Source organism: Erpetoichthys calabaricus, chromosome 18 (assembly GCF_900747795.2).
Source record: "Erpetoichthys calabaricus chromosome 18, fErpCal1.3, whole genome shotgun sequence".
Taxonomy (NCBI): domain Eukaryota; kingdom Metazoa; phylum Chordata; class Cladistia; order Polypteriformes; family Polypteridae; genus Erpetoichthys; species Erpetoichthys calabaricus.
This window is the reverse complement of record NC_041411.2, coordinates 6,240,138-6,265,466: the sequence shown is the minus strand read 5'-3', so window position 1 is coordinate 6,265,466 and position 25,329 is coordinate 6,240,138. Positions and strand designations below refer to the sequence as shown.

The 25,329-nt window shown below is 47.4% G+C and overlaps 1 protein-coding gene across 2 annotated transcripts in view; it reads left to right on the top strand.

Moving 5' to 3' along the window:
• The window catches only part of cux2b (cut-like homeobox 2b), a 261,308-nt gene that overhangs the window by 132,460 nt on the left and 103,519 nt on the right, over positions 1-25,329 (top strand). For both annotated transcript variants that reach the window (XM_051921205.1, XM_028825274.2), the window contains exons 2-3: positions 9,128-9,238; positions 16,860-16,907. In XM_051921205.1, the coding sequence (XP_051777165.1) occupies positions 9,128-9,238; positions 16,860-16,907 (159 nt within the window). The remainder of the gene's footprint in view (positions 1-9,127; positions 9,239-16,859; positions 16,908-25,329) is intronic.

Genomic DNA, 25,329 nt, shown 5'->3' with positions numbered 1-25,329 from the left:
GCACTTGCTGAGAGAGTCGCCTCCAAAGACGGAGAGCATAAAACTGGATAGGAGGCGAAAAAGGCAGAGTCTGACGAGTAAGCTTTACGGGAACGCTTCCGCGAGACGATGAAGAAACGTTAATCGAGTAAAGGCACGCACTGAGAGAGTCGTCTTCAAAGATGGAGAATATAAAACTGGATAGGAGGCGAGAAGGGCGCCTCGCAAATAAAGACGCAGTCTGACAAGTAAATTTTACGGGAACACGTTCGAGAGACGGTGACAAAATGTTAATAAAGGAGTAAAGGTGCATGCTGAGAGAGTCGCTGCCAAAGACGGAGAGTATAAAACCGAATAGGAGGCGAGAAAGGCAGAGTCTGACGAGTAAGCTTTACGGGAACGCTTCCGCGAGATGGTGAAGAAAAATTAATAAAGGAGTAAAGGCATGTGCTGTGAGAGTTGGCCAGAAAGACAGAAAGTGTAAAACCAGACAGGAGGTGAGAAGGGGAGAGTCTGACGAGTAAACTTTACGAAAACACATCCAAGAGACGATGAAGAAACGTTAATCGAGTAAAGGCACATGTTGAGAGAGTTGCCTCCAAAGATGGAGAGTATAAAACCGGATAGGAGGCGCGAAGGGTGGAGTCTGATGAGTAAGCTTTACAAAAACGCGTCCAAGAGATGGTGAAAAGGCATTAATAAAGGAGAAAAGGTGTGCGCTGAGAGAGTCGTCTTCAAAGACGAAAAGTATACGTAAAACCGGACAGGAGGTGACAAAGGCGCCGCTCTAATAAGGACACAGTCTGACAAATAAGCTTTATGGGAATGCGTTCGAGAGACGGTGAAGAAATGTTAATTTAGTAAAGGCGCGTGCAGAGAGAGTCGTCCTTCGAAGACGGATAGGAGGCAGGAAAAGCAGAGTCTGGCGAGTAAGGTTTACGGGAACACGTTTGAGAGACGGTGAAGAAACATTAATAAAGGAGTAAAGGCGCATGCCGAGAGAGTCGCCGCCAAAGGTGGAGAGTATAAAACCGGATAGAAGGCGAGAAAGGCACCTCAAGTCTGAGAAGCGGGCCTTACGTGAACGAGCATCGATAAAGAGACGTTCAGATACCCGCGAATACCGAGGAAAGGCGCTTAAGGTTTACGAGAGCAAATATTTTTTTAATAATTCTCTTTCTTGTGGCTACCTTTTAATAAAAGCCTTAGATCTTTGAAAGACCCAAGCTACCTGCACATCTCCATACTGTGTCACACACACGCACAATAAAAAAAGAAAATACTCCGAAAACCAAAGAAAGCGGAATTTGCAATGGAGCCCAGGCACGAGGAAACAGGCTGAAAAGGCACCAGCCACTTATCAGATCGAATGACTCGGTAATAAAAGAACGGAGGAGAACGTTTTTCAGTCAAAACTGATACCGATCGGTCTGTGGGCACACGGGGCAGCATGCAGATCGTATCGGCAGGAGACAGGAATGACAGCTCCGCACCACCACTCGGCTAAAACGTCTGCACGCGGCTTACGAAAATGAAACTTTGACCCGATAAAAACCAAAACTTGATGTTCACTTCTGCCATCTTCTAACGTGGTTTATGATTATGAAGAAATAAGTTTGACTTGAAAAATACAGAACGTTTCTTTTAATGTGTGCCGCCGAATTATAGCGGCAAATTATAGCGAATTATAGTGTTATGTGAGTGCAGAGTTTGTAACTCGGCGAATCCTGAAAGAGACAGATGGTGAGCCAAGTCGGACGTGTAAGTCGGTAGAGGCCTGCACACTTCATGTTTGGCCTAAGCAAAAAATAAAAAGCGGAAGGGTGTTTTTTGGAGTGCTACGGTCTTGGCAAAGCCCACCCGACTGGCCACTCAGCTACATTTGGCAGCTAAGGGTCCACAGTGTGTGTCAGGATCCCCCAACTGCTGTGCCTTTACCTTTAGTCCAGTAAGGACCCCTCAGCTAAGGGCTGACAGGCACAAAAGACTGGGTGGGTTTACCAGCACACGAGTGTCTGGGTGGGTTTCACAGATTTAATAAGATGTTCCAGCGGTCCTGTGATTCAACCTTAGCAGGGCTGCCATTTTGCATTGTTGTGAAGAGAGAGAGAGAGAGAGAGAGAGATCCCACAGTTGAAAGGAAACTGCCTTTTTTTCCGGCGGTCCGTTGAAGGGGGGGTTGGTTGGTTGGGGGGGGCTGGGTGAGACGGTGTTGGAGGAACGGCTACAGGGAGCAAGTCGGCTTGAATTAGAGGAGAGCCATAAGCCCCGGTGCTCCAATGAGGTGAGATCCACCTCGGGGACGCCCTGTCAGAGCCGCTTTACGTCGCCGGCGCTTATTCTTCCAGAAGAGCTGCCTGGGCTGCCAGAGACAGATGCCGCTCTCCTTTGTGTCTCGGCCGCGTGTTGGGAACCGTCAAGGAGTTGAGGGGAAGTGAAATAATGCAGCGGTGCCAGCATTGCTTGGCGACCAGCCAGTTTAAAAACCACTATGCCCCCCCCCCCCCACCAGCCCCAGGTGCCAGCAGTAATGTACTGGCTAGACGGAGCGCCTGCCATCGGCCGGGTTGGATTCTGGTGATTTGATTTATTGATCGATCCCTCTCCAATTTGGCGTCGCGGCGGCAGAGCTAATCTGAGCCATCTCTGCCCTTTGCAGGGAGTCGGGAGCGGATGGCGGGAGCTCCCCGCGTGCCCCCCGGTCTGCGTGTCTCTTTGCGTGCTTGCAGATTTACAGGGGGTGCGCTTTTAGTGTGGTCTGCGGTTATCAGTATGCTGCGTGCCCATTCGGTCGTCTCTCTCTGCCTGCGTGGGTTTGTTTTTGTGTGCCTGACCCCCGAATGTCTAAAGGATCTTCAGCCTTGTTGCGCCATGGCGTCTGCAAGCAGATATTTCGGTGTGTCCTGCTTCACGTCTGTGTGAGCGGACATGTGTGTGATCACGTGTGGGTCTGGATTTCTGTGTGGACCTGCTTGCTGTTTGCATGTGAGTGGATACAAACGTGTGATACGTATGTTTTTCCCCCGGGAACAAATAAAAGTTCTCTCTTTTTTGGTGTGCATTTCTGGCTACATGTGCATGTTAGCATGTGTGTTCCTGCATCGTGTGCCTATGGCTACATGTGTCTCTACATGTTAGTGCATACCCGCTTCACTTTATGAGTGGATACATGTGTGTGATGGCATCATGTCTGTGTGTGTGTGGCTACATGTGTACGTCTTTATTGTTGTTGGCACCTGCCACGTGTGTGTGTGTGTGTGATTGTGTGTGTTATTTATGTCTGCAGTTGCCACATGCGCATGTGGGGCTACATGTGTATCTCTATATGTGCACCTCAGGTTGTCAGATTAGAAAATTAGAAATACGGGACACTCTTAAAATCTCTCTCCATATTACTATATGTTGTGGCAGGCGGCCGGGGTCCATGCCCAGCCGGGATGCCCCTGCACACTATATCCAGGGGGAGCAGCCCTGGACACTGCAATACCTCCCCTTGGGCACTAGATGGCTGCCTCCCTGGGGTGGAGCGGTGCCTCGGTTTCCCACAGGGCTCCATGGGAATTGGAGTTGGGTACAGCCCTGTTGGGTCCTGCAGGCACCGCCAGGGGGTGCTGTGTTTGGGACTCCTTAGCCCGTGTGGGCAGCGTATGCATCACACCCAGAAGTGCAGCCGGAACTCGGTGTTCAAGCACCTGGAGCACTTCTGGGTGAACTATAAAAGGAGCCAGCGACCACCACTCAGCGGCTGGAGTCGGAAGGAGGAGGACGAGGTTACCTGGGAGGAGTGGTGGTGCCAAGGAGGAAGAGAAAAGTGCTTTTGTGTTGTTAGTGTGCTTGGGACTGTATTGTGGCTGTGGGTACGGGGAAGGTGTAGCCCACAAACGAAGAGAAATAAAAGTTCTTTGTATTTTACACCTGCCTTCCGTGTCCAATCTGTATCGGGTCGGGCGCTATATAGCGTCTTCTCAGTATATGATAGATAGATAGATAGATAGATAGATAGATAGATAGATAGATAGATAGATAGATACTTTATTAATCCCAATGGGAAATTCACATTCTCCAGCAGCAGCATACTGATACAATAAATAATATTAAATTAAAGAATGATAATAATGCAGGTGAAAAACAGACAATAACTTTATATAATGTTAAATGTTAACGTTTACCCCCCCGGGTGGAATTGAAGAGTCGCATAGTTTGGGGGAGGAACGATCTCTTCAATCTGTCCGTGGAGCAGGACAGTGACAGCAGTCTGTCGCTGAAGCTGCTCTTCTGTCTGGAGATGACACTGTTTAGTGGATGCAGTGGATAGATAGATAGATAGATAGATAGATAGATAGATAGATAGATAGATAGATAGATAGATAGATAGATAGATAGATAGATAGATAGATAGATAGATAGATAGATAGATAGATATTAGAGGCAGTATAAGATAGATAGATAGATACTTTATTAATTTACATATTCCAGCAGCAGCATACTGATAATAACAATATTAAATTAAAGAGTGGTGACAGTGCAGGTAAAACAGACAATAACTTTGTATGATGTTAACGTTTACCCCCCCGGGTGGAATTGAAGAGTCGCATAGTGTGGTGGAGGAACGATCTCCTCAGTCTGTCAGTGGAGCAGGACGGTGACAGCAGTCTGTCGCTAAAGCTGCTCCTCTATCTGGAGATGATCCTGTTTAGTGGATGCAGTGGATTCTCCATGATTGACAGGAGTCTGCTCAGCGCCCGTCGCTCTGCCATGGATGTCAAACTGTCCAGCTCCGTGTCTACAATAGAGCCTGCCTTCCTCACCAGTTTGTCCAGGCGTGAGGCGTCCTTCTTCTTTATGCTGCCTTCCCAGCACACCACCGTGTAGAAGAGGGCGCTCGCCACAACCGCCTGATAGAACATCTGCAGCATCTTATTGCAGATGTTGAAGGACGCCAGCCTTCTAAGGAAGTATAGTCGGCTCTGTCCTCTCTTGCACAGATCATCAGTATTAGCAGTCCAGTCCAGTTTATCATACAGCTGCACTCCCAGGTATTTATAGGTCTGCACCCTCTGCACACAGTCACCTCTGATGATCACGGGGTCCACGAGGGACCTGGTCCTCCTAAAATCCACCACCAGCTCTTTGGTTTTGCTGGTGTTCAGGTGTAGGTGGTTTGAGTCGCACCATTTAACAAAGTCCTTGATTATTGTATTGTAGCTGTCAGAGAGTGTGTGTCGGCGTGAGGGCTTGTGTGTGTGTGTGTTTGTGCTTTTTTTGTGTGTCTGGATGTCTCGTGTTGCTTACCATGTGTCAGGCAGAATGTGTGCCTGTGTGAGGAGGGCTGGTGGTCTTTCGTGTGTCTCATTTTGTTATTGTGTTTGCTCCCTTCGGTCCTCCATGTGTCAGTCTTGAGCGTGCCCTCGTCTGTGTGTGTGAGGGGTGGTCTGCTTGTCTGTGCCCACGCGTGGCCCCGACAGTCGCCTTGTGGGACTTTTCCGTGAGCGGACGCCTCTTTGCGTCGTTGTGTTTGCTCTCTGCGGCCCACCCATGTATCTGTCTGAAAGCGGCCTCGTCTATGTGTGTGTGTGTGTGTGTGTGTGTGTGTGTGTGTGTGTGTGTGCACTCTGGGGGGAGGCGGCGGTCCGCAGTCACCAGGCAGAACAGAGTGGATCTATAAATTGATGGAATTCAAAGCCTCAAGCATCGATTACCATTATAACAAAGAGCAGCGTGCAGAATGTCTGATTATTTTTAGACAAAGATTCTGTGCTCTCAGCAGCAAATCTGCTGATGCTGTCACAGTGTCAGACGTCTGCTGTTGATTGCAATTAGATGCGATACATAAAAAAAAAAATAATAATCATAATCCCATCTGCATCATCTTTTTGGGTTGGGGGGGAGGTGGCGAGGAAAGGAAAGGAGTCTTCGCTGGGAAACAGGGAGAAGCCCACCTTGAACCAGAAACTTGTGGTGCCCCGCTCCCCTGCCCGTCCCGCACATCTGCCCGTTATTTCCTTTCCATCTCCACCTGTCATAATCGCCTTTTATGTTTTTCTTCCTCCTTACCCGCGTGTTGTTTTTTTTATTATTCCTAGCCTGTATCTTCTCAGACCCTTATACTTGGGTGGGCTTGCTTCTCCCGGAAGTGAACCCAAACGAACCGCTGACCGCTCCTCTGTGTTGAGGGGTGTGTGTGTGTTTGAGACGGGGCAGCTCAGATCGGACATCCGTTGACAAAATTTGCATAAGTACCCTTGTGACGCACGTGGAATGGCGCCACACAGCAGGGCGCCACTCTTGTACACCATTTTGGAGGCATCTGTCGGTCGCTTTGCCAATTCGATTTCGGCCCCAGAAAAATTGAGGGTCGTTTTCGCCGAACTTGACGCCCACGGGTCTGGATCTCGTCCTGAGTGGATTTGTTAACCCTAACTCTAACCCTAACCCGGCGAGAAAAAGCAGACGTGCGACTTATTTACTGTGCTCACCCAAGAGAAGCATGGAAAAGTGAAGCGGAAATGAAACAAAAATGTTTTTGGAGAGGCAAGAATTAAAGTCGACAATAAAAGACAAAACAAAAAAAAAAAAAACGGGCGAACAGGTCAACGGAGACGTAAACCCCCGGGAACAAGAGGACACAGTAAGTAAGGGTTAGGGGGACCCTATAGACCTGGAATCCAAAAGTAAACGAAAGCGTTTGAGTGACGTCGTTTTCCGATGGGTGTCCAATAGCGAACTGATTGACTGTCGGCGGGGAGGGTGTCAAACTCGTCGAGAGCCTTACTGGTTCGTGAAAACGTTAAGACACTCGCTGAGAGAGTCGCCTTCAGAGACGGACAGTAGGAAGCTGGACAGGAGGTGATGAGGATGCCACTTCGTCTGAGCCGTAGGGAAAGTAGCGGCGGTGAGGGGGCGTTAGTGAAGTCGCCAAGGGAGTTGACAGTCGCCTTCAAAGACGGAGAGTATAAAAGCGGACGGGAGGGGAGAAAGGCGTCTCGAAAATACCGACAGAGTCTGAGCAGCAGGCTTTATGGGACGCTGGAGGGGTGGAGTGTCAGCGAAGAGATGTTCACACACGCAAATTCCCGACGAAAGGCACCAAAATTTTGTGAATTTCCCATTGGGATTAATAAAGTATCTATCTATCTATCTATCTATCTATCTATCTATCTATCTATCTATCTATCTATCTATCTATCTATCTATCTATCTATCTATCTATCTATCTATCTATCTATCTATCTATCTATCTATCTATCTATCTATCTATCTATCTATCTATCTATCTATCTATCTATCTATCTATCAAAGGTACACGCAAGGCAAGGCAAATTTTGTTCAATTGTTCTATTGCTTGTCTGAGATGGGTACCGCAGCTAGTAGCAAATTAAAATAGATTGCAAAATCTGGATGTGGTCTTTAGAACAAGTGTGCCGAAAATCAAAAATGTCGAGGGGTGGGTTGGTGTCATTGATTGAGCGACTGGCGCTCTTCATAGATTCCCTTCTCAGACGTTCTGATGAAATGGCCACACGTGTCTCGATCTCTCACATCGCTTCTTCTGTTATCGTTTGTTGAGGCACATTCAGGTTCAACTTTCACGTAGGGCTTTGGGTCTGAGAGTCCTGGACTTATGAGGGTCCTGATAAAAAGCAAAGAGCCAGGCCTTTACTGACTTCTTAGGCACAGCAGGGTGTCTGTCTGCGGAGAGAGTGTCGACCGCGTCATCGAGAGGTTTACTGACCTTCGGCAGTGACAGTCATGTGACTCTTCCTATGAAGTCAGTAGACAGATTGGGAGAGCATGGGGTGGTCATGAGGTCACTGGAAAGGGGTGTGTGGCGGTGCTGATATCTGCAAAAGGACGAAGTCTTTAGAGTCCTGGTGCTCCCTGTTTGTGAGACATGGACGCTATCCAGTGACCTGAGACGAAGACTGGACTCCTGTGTCTCTTTAGAGGGTCCTTGGGGGCCGCTGGTTTGACTTTGTGTTGCTCATGGAGTCCCAAATGAGACACATGACCTGCATTGTGAGGGAGCGTCAGTTACATGGCGCGATTACCTGAGGGTGATCAGCTCACAGGACCCTCATTGTTGGACCAGGCCAAGGGGATGCCCATTTAACACCTGGCTGCACGTGTCTGGGACCGCGTGTCTGCCTGGGGGAGGGTTGCCACTTGGGATCCCAAGCGGTTTCATCGTGTGGTGAGTGCGCCAACGTGCTGACCTCAACCTGACCTCAGATGGTCGCCGTCACACTGTCCCATGGTGGCGGAGGAAGGTGGCAGTTCAGTTCCGTCAGATCGTGTCTTTCTGCAGAAGGAGGCAGAAGAGAGGCATTAGATGACAGCGCCAACCCCTGGATCGGGAGGGTCATTACAGTCACGTAAGCCCCTGAGGTTGACCCCCCTAATTGCAGCTGTGTGACTCTGTGAGTTCGCTGATCAAACACTGTTTGCCAGCAAGGAAGGGGAAAAAAAAACATCGGTTGTGGCATTTAGGGTGGCGAGTGCAGCCCCTCACTTTGTGAAACCCGAAATTGGATCCTCTCGGCCTTTGTCATTTGTCAGAATTTATCGTCCGCCCACCCCCCCCACCCCCCAATAGATTATATGATCAGCTGGAATGACTTGGAAACAACACAAGGAAGCTTGGAATATTCCACCTTTCTGACTGTGTGTGTGTGTGTGTGCCAACTCCACGATGCTGCTCCTTTGCCCAGCTATCCTGAAAGGAGAAGGGCCACTGATGAGAGAGTGGAACAAATCTGGTAATCCGTTGGGCCGCGCTAGTTTTCTCTTGGCGCTCCACGACGGCCTGGTCACTTTGTTTTGTTTTCTTTTTGCTTGTATAGAGGGGTTTTTGGTGATGGGCGGGCAGGCGGGCGAGCAGGGGGGTTTTGGGTTGATTGGAATTGATTTATGAACCTTTGCTTCTCCTGCCGCCTCCGCCTGCTGAAGCAGCTTTATTGATTATTTTAAATACTGATTATCTAAAAAGGCCGGCTGCTTCTTTAGCCATTCAGGGTATTGTCATTTAATTATTTATGGCTGCTGCATGCATCGAACATTGCTTTCCTTTCAAGGCTGCCAGCCTCTCATGCCCTCGCCCCTCATCGCTTTCTTTCTTTCTCTCTTTCTTCTTCTTCTTCTCTACCTACAGAAAGAGCTCAACTCGGTGGCATCGGAGCTGGTGGCCCAGCAAGAAGAGAGCGAGCATTCCCACAAGCGTCTGGTCGAGCTCAGCCGGGAGTTCAAGAAGAATGTGCCAGAGGTAAAGACCACCAAAACCGCAATACCCCCCCCACCCTCCACCCACCGTGGCGCGTACCTTACTTGTCACCGCGCATGCTTTTCTAGCCTGTCGTGAGCATTAAACTCGAGGAATCAGGCCCCCCCCCCCCCACTGCGCTTCAGTCTGCCTGTGTTTTGTATAGCGCCTTTCACTCTCGTCACTTTTCATGTGTGTTTCAAATGTGCATGTTTGGTTGAGGGTGACCGCGTTTGTGGGTGGACACTGCTTTGCTTCCCCCAAAAACCACCACCTTGGAATGCAGCGACATTGCCCAGTCATCAGTTATCAAAGTTTCCCATTTTTCGATTGGTCAATCACTTTATAAGCTAATTAATTATGCAGTCATTTAAATGAGAGGCACAGAAGTGTAATTTGCATAACAAGGAAATCAGAACTGGGTGCTGCTGCACTCCATCCACGTGCCAGTACTGACCCTTAGGATCCTTCAGCCATGTTCTGCACACAGTGGTCGTCCAAGGGCACACCAGCCTCGACACAATAAATGTTGGCCGGTCCGCAAAAGGCCGATGACATTAAAATCTAACAAAATGGCAGCCGCCAAATCATTTGGAGGTCCTTTCCAGTCATGGCGGAGCTCCATCTCGCGGGTCACTCGGTCCTGAAGTGACGCCTCCTCCCAGCCCAGGGACATTTAGGGAGGACAAGGGAAGCCAACACAGTTTTTCAGTGGTGCCCCCTTCTCTGTCTGGGGTGGAACAGCATACCTGGGAGGAAGACCCTCTGATGGCATATGTGATAGTGAATACGCCTTTTTTATATCCCAGTCTCGTCATCCACAGGGGTTACATTCCTGGGAAATCGTGAAGCGTTGATCCAATAGGAAGAATGGGGTTAGATTTTGGCTGGGCGCCGGTTCAGGGGGAAGACCAGCAGGGTAGAGGGTCGTCTGTTCTCGCCCCTCAAAGCTTCCTAATGATCCCTCCATAGGTTCACCTGTGGAAACCTTATGACGCCCTTTAAGCTGGAAGGTCTTCAAGCAATCCAAGCACCTCACTAAACCAGCCAATCAGAAGTAGCGGAAGGGGCGGGTCCATGTGGGATTATCCGGCATTGGTGGTCCCTTGACAGAAAGGGAGACGGCCGGAGTGGAAGAACACGAATGCACTGGCATTCCAACCATTATAAGGGAAAGACTGGAGTTAGTTAGCCTCCCGCAACATGGTAGAGGGTGCCACTCCTATGTTGCTTCCTGAAGGGCCTGCTGGGAATCGTAGTCCCGTGGGACAGCTCTTGCTGTATGCCATGTGTGCCACCAGGGGGAGCTACAGGGATGAACTGTCCCTGCTTGGTAGAAATGTCTGTCTGACCCCCGTAAGTACCTTCCTCATGCACCAGAAGTACTTCCAGGGTCCGGCTTATAAAGAGCCCTTGGGGAGCTGAAGGAGTGAGGAAGACGAAGGAAGAATTCACCGTCTGTAATGTGCTGTGTGGAACAGTTCTAGAAGGCCAATAAAGGTTGTGACTGCTGTGTTGGACAGACAGGTGTCCCGGCCAGGATGGAGGTTGGCTTCTTCCAGGATGGGGGGTGGGGGGGGGGTGGGTGTCTGTCTCCCAAAGTCATGCACCCTCCCAGTACACACAATGGCAGAATCCCACTGGTGGGATACCCATTGGAATATCCACAGGGCAGGCTGGGAATTATAGTCCCATGGGGGAAACCCTTGCTGTATGCCATGGGTGCCCCCAGGGGGAGCTACAGGGATGCACTGTCCCTGCTTTGTAGAAACTTTGTTCAAATACCAGAAACACTTTCAGGGTCCGGCTTAAAAGGAATCCTTGAGGAGTCGGAGTCGGGGGGCAGAGGAACAACACTTACGTGGAGGAGTGCAGAGCAAAAGGAAGGATTCACCATCCCTGGATGTATTGTGCTGTGTGGAACCGTTGGAGAAGACCTATAAAGGTTGTGAACGCCATATTGGATGGGCAAGGGTCCTGGCTTGGATGGAGATGGTTTCTTGGTTTTTTGGAAGAAATAAGTGGATAGGATTGGCGAGCTTTGTTGGGCTGTATGTTCTCATCCAGATTGCTCTAATGTTCTAATGGAAGGTCAGGCAGGGGTGTCTGTGTCCCAAAAGTCATGTTCTCCCCCCTGTATACACAGTGGCAGAATTGGAAAATCTGCAGGGCAGGCTGGGAATTATAGTCCCCTGTTGGGGTTCCTGGAGAAGCTGTAGGGATCGTTACACCCTCTTTAAAGGCTTTCGCCCGACCCTGGGAGTGCTTCCAGTGTGCAGTGCTGCAAGAGTTGGGAGGAGTGTGGATGAGGAATTTGGAGAACGGTGGAGGTATTAAAAATAAAATAAAGATCTGGTGTTTGAACCCAGGACTGTGTGGTTTGGAGGCACTGCTACGCCCCCTGGTGGTCATAACAGAAAACCATTGTATTTGAACCAGTGACTGTGTTTGCGTCAGATGTGTCCGAGGTTTGGGGCACAGTGACGCCCACTTCCTCCGTGGTGGTCCCCACTCCTTGCCTTAGTGCTCCGCGTCCTTGGTGTCATTCTGCTCAGTGTCCTAGAAAAGGCAGCGGTGGTGTTTGCAGAACCTTGTGGTTACACAATGCAACAGGCCAGATCTGATGTTAGAGTCACGCCAAGGACTCTCTGCCCACCCTGTAAACGAGATAACGGTGCCGATGGGTGGGATTGGGTTGACAACATCAACTCCAAAGTCCACAGCTATCCCAAAGAAGCCAGGGTGAGCAGCCTTCTGGAGTCTCCATGCGTGCAGTTTGTGTCCGCTAATTTGCTTAATTATATTCAGCCTGATATGACTGGCAGGCTGAGCTCAATTAGGAGCCTATTGGTGTTTTGATGTTTTCTTTCTCTCTCTCTCTCTCTCTCTCTCTCTCTCTCTTTTATAAATGTAAATGATTTGCAGACTTGGGCTTTTTTTTTTTAAAGGAAGAGAAAATGCTTACCTTTGTTTTTAGGCAGAATCTCAATTAACAAGGCCACTGTGAATTGCGCCTGTGTAAATCGGCGTCAGGAGCAGCTGTCGGCTTTCAGAGGCGTCTCGTAATGAGCATTCCGGCGGTCCTCGAGGAGGGAGAAGGCGACTTTAGCAGGTGTGGACGCACATCGGCTCTGGCACGTCGTTTGGCTGACTCGGTGGGGTGGAGGCTGGCGTACCTAAGTGAGAGCGTTTTTATCGCGCCGTCGTCACCGGACCTCCGCTTACTGGGGTGAATTGTGCTGCCAGAAAAGCAAAATCGACGTGATGTCCCACGTGTTCTTGGGGGGGGGGGGCAGCTAAAGAGCTCAATTGACGGCGATCCCACCCCAGACCAGAGAGTGGCAGTCTTCACTAACCCATTCTCTCTTCATACTGCAGACCACCCGAGGGATATTCCGCCTGGACCTGTCGACATCATTTCCGGTTCCGGGCCAGTTGATGTCACTGTAAATGAAAGAGAAGGTTTGGGGGTAGCCACCCTGTATAATTGGAAGATATTGCCGGAAAAAGAGAGCAAAAATCATCACTTGGTCTTTATGGAGTTGAGTCCAAAACAGAACTGACCTCATGGCTAACAAAATGGCGTTTTTAAAGTCGGGTGGAGGAAGTGACATAATCAGGCCTGGAACCAGAAGTGATGTCATCGGGCCCAGAATTGTAAGCGATGTCATCGGACCTGGAATCGCAAGTGACATCATTTGGCCTGGAACCACAAGTGACGTCATTGGGCCCAGAATTATAATTGATGTCATCAGACCCGGAATCGTAAGTGATATCACTGGGCCTGGGACTGGAAGTGATGTAATCGGACCCGAAATTGGAAGTGACATCTTTGGGCCTGGAATCAGAAGTGACATCATCAGGCCCAAAATTGCAAGTGATGTCATTGGACCTGGAATTGTAAATGATGTCATCGGACCTGGAATTGCAAGTGACATCATCTGGCCTGGAACCACAAATTACGTCATTGGGCCCAGAATTGTAAGTGATGTTATCGGAAGTGACATCATCGGGCCTGGAACCAGAAGTGACGTCATCTGGCCCAGAATTATAATTGATGTCATCACACCCGGAATCGCAAGTAATATCATTGGGCCTGGGACTGGAAGTGACGTCATTAGGCCTGGAACCAGAAATGACATCATTGGGCCTGGGACTGGAAATGACATCATCGGGCCCAGAATTGTAAGTTATGTCACCAGAATCGGAAGTGATGTCATTGTGCCTGGGTCCGAAAGTGACGTCATTGGGCCCAGAATTGTAAGTGATGTCATTGGAATTGGAAATGAGGTCATTGTGCTTGGGACTGGATGTGACGTCATTGGGCCCAGAATTATAAGTGATGTCACCAGAATCGGAAGTGGCATCATTGTGCCTGGGACTGGAAGTGACGTCATCAGGCCCAGAATTGCAAGTGATGTTATCGGGCCTGGAATCAGAAGTTACGTCATCAGGCCCAGGTGGAATTTTCTTCAGGTGGCATGCAAGAGAAAAAGAGAAGGGGTTAGTGCAGACTGCCACCTCCTGGTCTGGGGGTGGCATTGGCATCATTTGTGCCCTTTAGCTACCTCCCATGCGCATGCGTGTAACAGACGATAAATGAAAAAGTCAGGGCGATTTGAAAATGACGCAGTAGGTGCAATGGAAAGAAGTTGATGCCACACAACACGTTTGCAATGGCTTATGGGTAGTTTGAACCCGCAGAGCGCAGCAAATAAACATGGACACTTCGCTGCCCATTTATTGAACAGCGCACCGTAGTGAAATTTCTTTGGGCAGTGGGAGTAAAACCTGCTGAAATTCACCAAAGGGTGTCGGCTCAGAATGGAAGAGAAAACATGCAAGAAGTTTATGAATGTTGTAAAAGAGGAGAAGACAAAGATTAGGAGTTGGGGTGACACGGCCACCCCGTTTTTATAGGGCAAAAGAAATGCAGCTTTCCAGCAAAGAGAAGGAAGCAAGTCTCAGATCAGACCGATATAGGATGGAGACACTGCTGGTTAACTGGTAGCCAGGCAGGAAGAGGCGGGTTCAGGGGGGCGGATACCACAAGTGGCGAGGTTGGCAATCATCAGATTTGAAGAAGGAGGAAGAGAAGAGACGTTAAGATACAGTGCCACACCACCAGAGCCTTTAAGCTGTCCCCAAGGTGCACGTGAGTGACAGTGGGTCGAGAGGTTTAATGCGGGAAGAACAAGTGTAACCGGCGAAGATCACTCTGGTTGACCGTCAGCTTCGCACACGAGCCCACATCGACATGGCAGATGCCTTCATCAGAGAAGGCCGACGGATTGCGTTGCCCACTATTGGATTCCAGCTGTGGACTTTCAAGTGCCATAGTGAGTGATGACTTGGAATACTGTAAAGTTTACCCAAACAGCTTCCGCGCCAACATCCTTTGGTGAATTTCTGCAGGTTTCACTCCTCTGCCCAAGGAAATCTCAACTGTGGTGCGAAGGATGGGCAGATCAGTGTACTGTTTAAACCTTTCTACCCATTCGTAAACCTTGCATTGCACCATTTGTGGAACAACACGCCGTAGGGGGAGAATGAAACCTGCCAAAAAATGTGCTTCGCTAGCCATCTTGTTCAAACTTTACGCTGCCCCTATGTCATCAGACACTATGGCAGGTGCAGGTCCATAGCTGATATCCAAATGTGCAGCAATAGCGGACAGCGTCATCCGTTGGTCTCCTCTGATGAAGGCGTTCCCCATATCAATGTGGGCTCGTGTGCGCAGTGTGAATGGTTGATCTGATCAAGCTTCCTCTTTTACACTTGTTGTTCCCGCTCTAAATCGTTCTGCCCACTCATAAAGGAGCTGTTTTTACTTCTGTCCTGAGTCGACGTCCTTTGGTAAATTTCAGCAGGTTTCACTCCCTCTAACAAAAAAAATCTCAGTACGGCAGGTTCTTCAACAGGTGGTGCAGTCTTGCATCCGTGTTCATTTACCCTTGGCTTCAACTAGACTAATGGCAGAGCACTACACCGTGCGCCTTCAAACTACCCATAAGCCACTGCAAACTGGAGTAACCGCAGAGTGCTGAGTGGGGCTTGTTTGAACTACCCATAAGCCACTGCGAACTGGACTAATGGCTTGGCTTGAACTACCCATAACCCACTGCGAACTGGACTAACGGCTTGTTTGAACTACCCATAAGCCACTGCAAACTGGAGTAACCGCAGAGTGCTGAGTGGGGCTTGTTTGAACTACCCATAAGCCACTGCGAACTGGACTAATGGCTTGTTTGAACTACCCATAAGCCACTGCGAGCTGGACTAACCGCTTGTTTGAACTACCCATAAGCCACTGCGAACTGGACTAATGGCTTATTTGAACTACCCATAAGCCACCGCAAGCTGGACTAACGGCTTGTTTGAACTACCCATAAGCCACTGCGAACTGGACTAACAGCTTGTTTGAACTACCCATAAGCCACTGCGAACTGGACTAACGGCTTGTTTGAACTACCCATAAGCCACTGTGAGCTGGACTAACGGCTTGTTTGAACTACCCATAAGCCACTGCGAGCTGGACTAATGGCTTCTTTGAACTACCCATAAGCCACTGCGAACTGGACTAATGGCTTGTTTGAACTACCTATAAGCCACTGCAAACTGGACTAAAGGCTTGTTTGAACTACCCATAAGCCACTGCGAACTGGACTAACAGCTTGTTTGAACTACCCATAAGCCATTGCGAGCTGGACTAATGGCTTGTTTGAACTACCCATAAACCATTGCGAGCTGGACTAACGGCTTGTTTGAACTACCCATAAGCCACTGCGAGCTGGACTAATCGCAGAGTGCTAAGTGGGGCTTGTTTGAACTACCCATAAGCCACTGCGAGCTGGACTAATGGCTTCTTTGAACTACCCATAAGCCACTGCGAACTGGACTAATGGCTTGTTTGAACTACCCATAAGCCACTGCGAACTGGACTAACAGCTTGTTTGAACTACCCATAAGCCATTGCGAGCTGGACTAACGGCTTGTTTGAACTAACCATAAGCCATTGCGTTACTGGACTAACGGCTTGTTTGAACTACCCATAAGCCACTGCGAACTGGACTAATGGCCTGTTTGAATTACCCATAAGCCACCGCGAGCGTGTTGTGTAAATTTCTACCTGTTGTGATTACCGCGTAATTTTTCAAATTGACTTTATTTTTTGATTTACCTTCATTCATCGGAATACTGAAAAAATAAAAAAACAGAATATCATGTAGAGTTGGGGTACCCCAATTAATAAAAAGCAGTACTAAGGACATTTTGGTTCCGTGCAGATATTGGCTTCTCCATCATGGGGACAGGACATGAAGTGGACGGGCAGTAAATGGCGCGGACTGGCACTTTCCGTTCTGAACATCGAGGGGAGTCTTCGATGTAATGGATGTGTTGTGTTTGGGGAACTCCTCATTCTAGAGGAACAATTTCAAGTCCCCGTTGCCCGTCACGAATCGGGAACAACTGCTTACTCATCCCCTGTTGGCACCAGCTAGACGAGCGTTGTCAATCTCGCGTGTCGCTCCTGCTCGACAGGCATCTCAGAAATCACAGAGTGTTTTTGCGGCCAACTTTTTTCTGTGTCCTTAATCGGCTTTGTTGTGTTCTTCTTTTGCAGGAAATTCGTGAAATGGTTGCACCTGTCCTCAAGAGCTTCCAGGCACAGGTGAGTGCCTTCTTCTTCAAGTTTATGCCAAGTGTGAAACGTGCCAGTTCCGTAACCTGGGCAAGTGGGAATACTGCGCAGTGTTGAGTGCGGCCTCTTCTCTGAAACTTTGCATTAATTTATTCATGGGTTGTGTTTTTTTACTTTCCTTATAGTTTGCCGTCACCCACTAATTGCAGCGAAAACCAAAAAAAAAAGATTAACTAGCAAGAGCTGACCTACTTCCAGATGCACCCGAGTGTCAGCATAAATAGTGACAAAGGGTTAATGGTGGGGAGGGGGGGCCACGGGACGGCCTGTCACTGGACGGTTTTCTTTTTTGTAACTTTGTTAATGAGGTCCCGTCAGGCCTGACAAGAGGTTCTAATTTAGCTTCTGAAGTGTAAAGGAGATTAAGGACAGTGAGCAGAGTTTATGTCTTAAAATATATCCCATCCTTATTAATCTGCCATCCCTGGGAGCCCAGCGTTTTGGATCTGCTAATGAATTGAGGGTTATAATGAAGGTAACTTTAATAGGATTTGCTGTATAAGGAGCTGAGCTGCTTCTCGACTCGAGAGAGAGAGAAAAAAAAAAATCCACCTCTGGTATGCTGCCGCAGAGAAAATGCCCACAATGCCAGTGCCACCTTGAGTGCCACTTTGCAAGCTAGTGGTCAGCAATATACTACAAACAGGACATGAGAGAGCTGGGCATGGGGTGACATGAAGATGAATTCCTTGCACTGGGTGCTCCAGAGCAATGCTTTATCAGGGTGACCCTTTACCCTTTACAGCAGTGCCGGCTGCCTACAGAGATCTGGCTGGTGCATATGGTGTCATCGAGGTGTGACAATCAACAGGGCGGTTCGCCTGGCCCACCCGTGTGCCATAACCAAGTTTTGAAATGGTTTGTTTTTATTAGATTATATTATATTTAGTAAACTTTAATAGTAGCATGGGGAAGTTGAGATGTTATTTTTTGAAACTTTGGGTCCATATTGAATGTTTACAGCTTTGCTCTTGCACTTGGTAGTGGTGATGGTAGGTTGGGGGACCACCTTGAAAGCTCTGTTGCGTGTAAACGAGAGGAGGCTCCACTTTCAAACTGTTTATTCTTACAGATATGTCTCCCCGGCCAGGGATGAGCTGGGCGAGGAGTGGCACAGGTCCTTAAAAGGGCCATGGAGAGAGCGTGAGCCAGAGAGGGAATTGGCAGCTGGAGATACCGTGTATGACAGTGTGAGTGGAAAGGAAAGGGGGTGCCAGGGGGCTGTAGACCTCGTGTATCTAAAGTGCAAGTTAGGCAGAAAGTCTGCAGTTGAAGGTGGAGGAGAGGTGTTTGTTAAAATGACTGGCCGCTGAAATCATAGAGGAAAATCATTTGTTTTTAAATGAAAGCGTAGTCTTGTAGACATAGCATCAGAAGTATGGTGTTATTGTTTAAGAGAAAATTAATGAGGGGTTCACAAGTGTTTTTTGGCTATTTTAGTGTGGGCAGAGATTTTTTCGTAAACAATGTGACAACACTAGTATGGATTGAGAATGTTTTCATTTAAAAATGCAGTTTTTTAAATAAAAACATAGTGTTGTGGACATAGCATCTGAAATATGGTGTTATGGTTTAACAGGCAATGAATGAGGGGTTCACATACGTTTTTCAACTGTTTTAGTGTGGGCTGAGGTTCTTTCATAAATGATGTGTAAACGGCAGTGTGGCTTGAGATCGTTTTCATTTTAAAACAATTTTTAAAAAAATAAACATTAGGGTTGTGGATGTAGCATCAGAAATACGGTGTTATGGTTTAACATCCAATAAATGAGGGGTTCACTTGACTAGTTTAGTGTAAGTGTAGATTCTCGCGTAAGTGATGTGAAAACGGTAGGTGTAGTCTGAAATCATTTTCATTTAAAAAATGATATTTTTTAAATGAAAGCGTAGTGTTGAGGATGTAGCATTAGGAATAAAACATTAAGGGTTAACATCCAATAAATGAGGGGTTGACTAGTTTAGTGTGGGTGTAGATTCTCGTGGAAGCGATGTGAAAATGGTAGGTGTGGACTGAAATCGATTTCATTTAAAAAATATCAGGTGTGGACTGAAATCGATTTCATTTAAAAAATGATATTTTTTAAATGAAAGCGTAGCGTTGAAGACGTAGTGTCAGGAATATAACATTAAGGGTTAACATCCAATAAATGAGGGGTTCACTTGTGTTTTTTTGACTAGTTTAGTGTGGGTGGAGATTCTCTCGTAAATAATGTGACAACGCTAGGTGTGGACTGAAAATGTTTTCATTTAAAAATGCCATTTTTTAATTGAAAGCGTAGTGTTTTGGACGTAGCATCTGAAATATGGTGTTATGGTTTAACAGCCAATGAAAGAGGGGTTCACATGTTTTCCGATTGTTTTAGTGTGGGCGGAGATTCTTTCATAAATGATGTGGAAACGGCAGTGTAGCTTGAGATCGTTTTCATTTTAAAATGTTTTTTTAAAATGAAAGAATAAGGTTGTGGACAATGCGTCAGAAATACATCCTTATGGCTTAATAGCCAGTGAAAGAGGAGGGGTTCACATGCGTTTTCAGTTGTTTTAGTGTGGGAAGAGACTCTTTTACAATAAATGTGAAAGCGCTGGTGTGGATGGTGTTTGTTTTTATTTAAAAACTGCATTTTTAAATGAGAGCATAACGCTGTGGATGTAGTGTCAGAAATACAGCGTTATGGCTTAATAGCCAATGAACGAGGAGTTCATGTGCATTTTTCGGTTGTTTTAGTAAACTCTTTCGTAAACGATGTGAAAATGGCAGCGTGGACTGTACACTCCGTTTTTTTTTAAATGAAATTGCAGTGTTGTGGTCGTAGCATGAGAAATGTGGTGTTATGGCTTAACAACCAGTGAAAGGGAAGTTCACGTGCATTTTCGGCTGTTTTAGTGTGTGTTTCATATTTGATGTGAAAACGCTTGGTGTGGACTGAGATCGTTTTCTTTAAAAATGCTGTTTTTTTTAAATGAAAGCGTAGTGTTGTGGTCGATGTGTCAGAAATACACCGTTCTGGCTTTATAGCCAATGATTGAGGGGTTCACGTGCATTGTTGCTCATTTTAGTGCGGGCAGTGATTCTTTTTTAAATGACATGAAAGCTCCATTTTTAAAAAAGAGTGTAATGCTGTGGACGCAGCATCAGATATGCAGGGTTCACGTGCATTTTTGGTCATTTTCGTGTGTGTGGAAATTCTTTCGTAAAGCGTGCAATGCAGGAACATTAGACGCAATATCCAACTTATCAATAAGTCATTGATGTAATGTTGTTAAAGGTTATTTTATTTCAGTCTGCCATCTCGTAAGCTGCTATCCACTGCACAGTCCTGACCTGGTGTATGGTGTCAAATGAATAGGCAGGAGCCGTAAAAACGTGTGGGGCAGCCTCCCGTATAAATTGGAGAATTGAAAAATACGATGGTACAGGTTCGAGTCCACAATAGAACTGTCTGCATGGCGGCTTTAAGGGATGGCAGAGGAAGTGATGTCATGGGGGCCAGAATTGGAAGTTGTGTTGTTGGGACCGAAAGTGATGACATTGGGACCCATGGCCGGAAGTGATGTCCTTGGGGGCGGGGGCAGAAGTGACATCATCAAGACCAGGCGGGATTACCCGTAACTGTTCTGCGGTGGAAAGAAAGAAAGGATTAGTGCACCTTGCCACCCCCGGGTCTGGCGTGGAATTGCCCTCATTCTTTAGCCGCCTCCCGTGCGCACGTGTGTGAGAACCGTCACAGCATTCTGTGCTTGCCATCTCTCATGATGTATTGTGCCTTGACTGTTGCTGCAATTCCTATACGACACATTAAGAGGCTCATCTAGCGTGGCACTCGCCCTTCCACTCCACTACTGCTTTTAGCTTTCCATCCATCGACTGAGGGGTCAGATTGAACCCGACGTCGCTGACACAGATGTGTGAAAACAATTTTGCCCAGTGCGCGTGTGGGACACAGGGATGGATTTGACTTAACGCGAGTTGTGTCAGACGGGGATTAAACAGTCGTCCAATTTTTGGTGTCTGTTGGCAATGCCAAAAAGGAAAAACGCCAGCAGTCTTCTAATTACCGAAACTTGCTTTACAAAGATAATCCAAAAAGTAATTTAGCGTGTACAATGAAAGTCGTCAAGCAGCACAGATGGCAATTCTGATAAATAGTTTGTAACATGTAATTAGCAGCTCTGGCGGTTACATATCATTAACCCCCAGAGCTTGGAAATTATTTCCTCATTATTAACTGAAAAGGTAAAATTGAGCTGACGAGATAGCAACAGAACAAACTGCTATTAATTACCCACATTTATTAAAGTGATTGCCTGCGACTTTAGTTTTGTTTGGATGCACGCTTGAAAACATCTGAATTAAAGGTTCTGCTACAGTAATTGCGGCATTACTTTACTTCTAATGACTTATATTGAGGGCTTTGTTTCTCACTTTGTGTGACCCGCAGGACATGCCAGGCTTTTCTCCTCTGCTGCCAGTCGGCACTGAAGCCCTCCTGAGTGTTGTTGACTTGAGAGGCAGCCCACCCCCATTCCCAGCCGCAGACCCCTTTTCATTTACGGCATACGTTGATGGCATCGCTCCAAGCTGAGGTGGTGCTGTACACGTAGAGGTTTGGATCGGGGAGCAAGCGGCAGAACAAGTGCTAAGATGGCTTGATTGAGAGGCATCGCCACCATCATATAGCGTTTCTCTCTTCACTTCCAATCTCCCTATTCCACAACTGGGCCTTTTGTTGATGCCCGTCTTATTTGTGTTTATTGTTATTATAACCTTTTTTCTAATTGGCTAACAGCAGTGGTGCTAAGTACAGTCCCTCTAGACTGTTTTTGTGAGGCATTGGCTCCCAGCGACACGGAGTATGGGAAGACAGGAGGTCAGTGGAATAAAGGATGGTGGCCTGCCGTCTTCTTTGTTATAACGGTGACCAAGGGAGTATATGAAGCACATCATACGTTACTTTAAAGAAAGACAGACAGATTGCATGGAGCGCAATTCGGTGTGAAAGCTGCCATCTAAAATGAAGATATGACTGACTATGTGGTGTACCGTAAAAGGCACTAAGTCAGCCATAAAATGAACTTTGGTGCTAGTAAGCAATGTAAATGAAAACGCATCTTGTTAAGCACTTTATGATCACCCGTGCTGTAAACGTCAACGTGCTGTATAATAAAACGCCACTTGGGGTGTGTGTGTGTGTGCATCCAGTCCATCTGAAGAATCAGTTTGGCAAAGGTGTTAAAATGGAGCGTTTGAATAACATACCGAGCATTAGGGTCACAAATCCAGGAAATTACGAACAGAGCACAATAAATCTTTATAACTCACCAAAACCACCAAGCACATTCAATGAACCGCAAGGGACTCCCCAGTTTTTCTCTGCCCTTTTATAGGGCTGAGGGCAGTCCCTGGATGGTGATGGGCAGGTGGCCCCACCTCTTGGGGAACCACCCACAGGACACGCAGAAACTTGCAGGAGATACGTTGACACATAGTATTGTGCCAAAAGAGATCAAGAAGAGTCCTAAATTACCTCATTGGTGGGGGAAAACATTAAAACCCAGTTAGTAATAGGACAAGCACAGGACCTTTAACATTAAAAAAAGGTTTATTTTTAAAAAGAAAGATCTGTGGAGTGCAAAAGGTAAAAAAGGAGTTGCCTGAAACGCTAAGGCAGTCAAAGCAAACACATCCCATATTCAAAGAATGGGACAAAAATGTTAAAAAAACAAAAATAAAAATCACAAAAAGCACAAACAAAGAGAGTAAAACTCACCAGACCCCAAGTGCATTTGAATGAAGCGCAAGATATTTATAGGGCTGAGGGCAGGCCCTTGTGGTGATGGGCAGGTGGCTCCGCCTCTTGGGGAACCACCCACAAAACACATGTTACCCCCTTCTTTTTGACACCCGCTACACGCCCAGCCTACCTGGAATTGCCTTCCCTGAGGTTTCTTCCCTACAAGGGTTTTTTTTTTGGGAGTTTTTCCTTGTCTTTTTAGAGAGTCAAGGCTGGGGGGCTGTCAAGAGGCAGGGTCTGTTAAAGCCCATTGTGGCACTCCTTGTGTGATTTTGGGTTATACAAAAATAAATTGTATTGTATTGTATGGCACATAACAATGGCTAACGTACACCCAAAACAAGGAGTAACGTAAATAGTTAACAAAAATAATGTTAACATAAGTAAAAGGCTCAGAAATGAACTACAAAGTCAGGAATTTGAACCCCAGTCAAGGGGGGAACCCCATCTGAAACATAACATAAACATAAGCCAGAGCCCAGACTTGAATCCGATTGAACATCTCTGGAGAGATCTTAAAATGGCTGTGCACCGACGCTTCCCATCCAACCTGATGGAGCTTGAGCGATGCTGCAAAGAGTAATGGGCGAAACTGGCCAAGGATAGGTGTGCCAAGTGTGTGGCATCATATTTAAAAAGACTTGAGGCTGTAATTGCTGCCAAAGGGGCATCGACAAAGTATTGAGCAAAGGCTGTGAATACTTATGGACATGGGATTTCTCAATTTTTTTATTTTTAATAAATTTGCAAAAACCTCAAGTAAACTTTTTTCATGTTGTCATTATGGGGTGTTGTGTGTAGAATTCTGAGGAAAAAAATGAATTTAATCCATTTTGGAATAAGGCTGTAACATAACAAAAGGTGGAAAAAGTGATGCACTGTGAATACTTTCCAGATGCACTATAAATATAAAACAGAACAGTCATATAAAAGGAATTTAAACTCCAGCCAGGACGGGTAACACGACAATGCCCCAAATATAAGCAGAACACCAATAAGAGTGTTGGTTCACAAAATGCAATCTGATAGTAGGCCACCAGGTGGCACTCAGTCTTTTTAATCTCTGAGCCCTTGCATGAAATCGCAGACAGCATGGCCGCCGAGAGAGGGTCTGTTTGGTGGTCCGACTTTATATTCATCCAGCGTCTTTGTGGTGCCTCCTGGACCAGTGGAATAGGCCGACTCCCAGCTTTATCCCAGTCCCATGCCATCCCTGGGCCGGATTGCCCTGTCGTCTCAGCCACCTGTATTCCTCCAGGCTAGCCGCTTTGGAATTTCAACTCAGGTGTCCTACCATTCGGAAATCTTGTCTGATGAATGGACTGGATTAAAAATTAAAATAAAGGCATAAAGACAATCTACAAAATATTTATCATGCTAGATATCTCCAGATTTTTTTGTCTCCAATTCAGACAGAGTACTTTATTTATTTAGCTTATACAGGAGTCGGGGGAGGTTGGGAGCATCCACTGCACCCACCACACAACGGACCACCTGGATTGGGACCCGAGTGCAAGCTAAATAAATAAGCAAATCTAACAACACAAGAACAACCCGTACTGTCTCAAGCGAGGCGGGTTACATTCGGTGATAAACGAGTTGTGAGGTACACTTAGACAGGACGAGGCCGGGGGTCCAAACTGAGAGTCGCCAAAACCTATTCTGATGTGTGAATGGAAGCGGATTTTCCAACTGTTGACGAGACCGACTTCATCGAACCTTCAAGGATGGAACTTAAGAACAACACGAAACTATTGTGGCCATGAGGGGACGCTGCATCTACCCAAGTTCCAGACACAAGTTTTCCAGAAAGCAAGGGGTTTTATTTTGCGAAACTCTTACACAATAAAGCGTTTCTCACCCCTCACTATAATCCTCCCCCTCTTCAGCTCCATCACCTTTCCTCCAATTCTCCCCGGGGAGTGTTGCCTGACTCCGCTCTCGCCTTCGACTCGCCTGGATGTGGCAGATCGGCTTCTTTTATCTTGGACCCGAGAGTACGTCCGGTGCCAGGGCATAGCCTTGGGTCGATTGGAAGTCTTGCAATGTATGGATTACCTAACCCAACAGCCCCCACGGAACCCAACCGGGTTGTCCCTTGGGACTGCACCTCCCATGATGCTCTGCAGGTATCTGTGTGGGAATCCTGGTCCGGGTATGCTGTCACCTAGTGTTACCGTGAAGCCACTGCTCTGAATACAGTGTTTTCCCCTGTTCCTTAATCACATTGGCCTCCCGGATGGGTAATGATGGTCAGGATGCCAGCTGTGGAGACCAATGTTTTCCTTCATTCAGGCCGCCTCTTTTCCTCTCCTCCCGAGCTCCGTCCTTCTCCGCTCCCGACTCAAGCCATCGAATGGAGGGAGGCGGCCCCTTTTATGATCACCCAGATGTGCTCCAAGTGCCTCCCGATTAACCTCCGCCGGCACTCCCCAGTGCTTCCAAGCTCAGTTCCTGTGGTCCCCAAAGCCACCAGGGCGGTCACCCCCATGTGGTCTGGAGGAGGCTCAATCCCTCCTCCGGTCCTTCCGGGCATCCCGGCTGGGTGCCACCCCCAGCCGCTTGCCACACAGCCAATGCCTGTCGTCCATTACGCCACT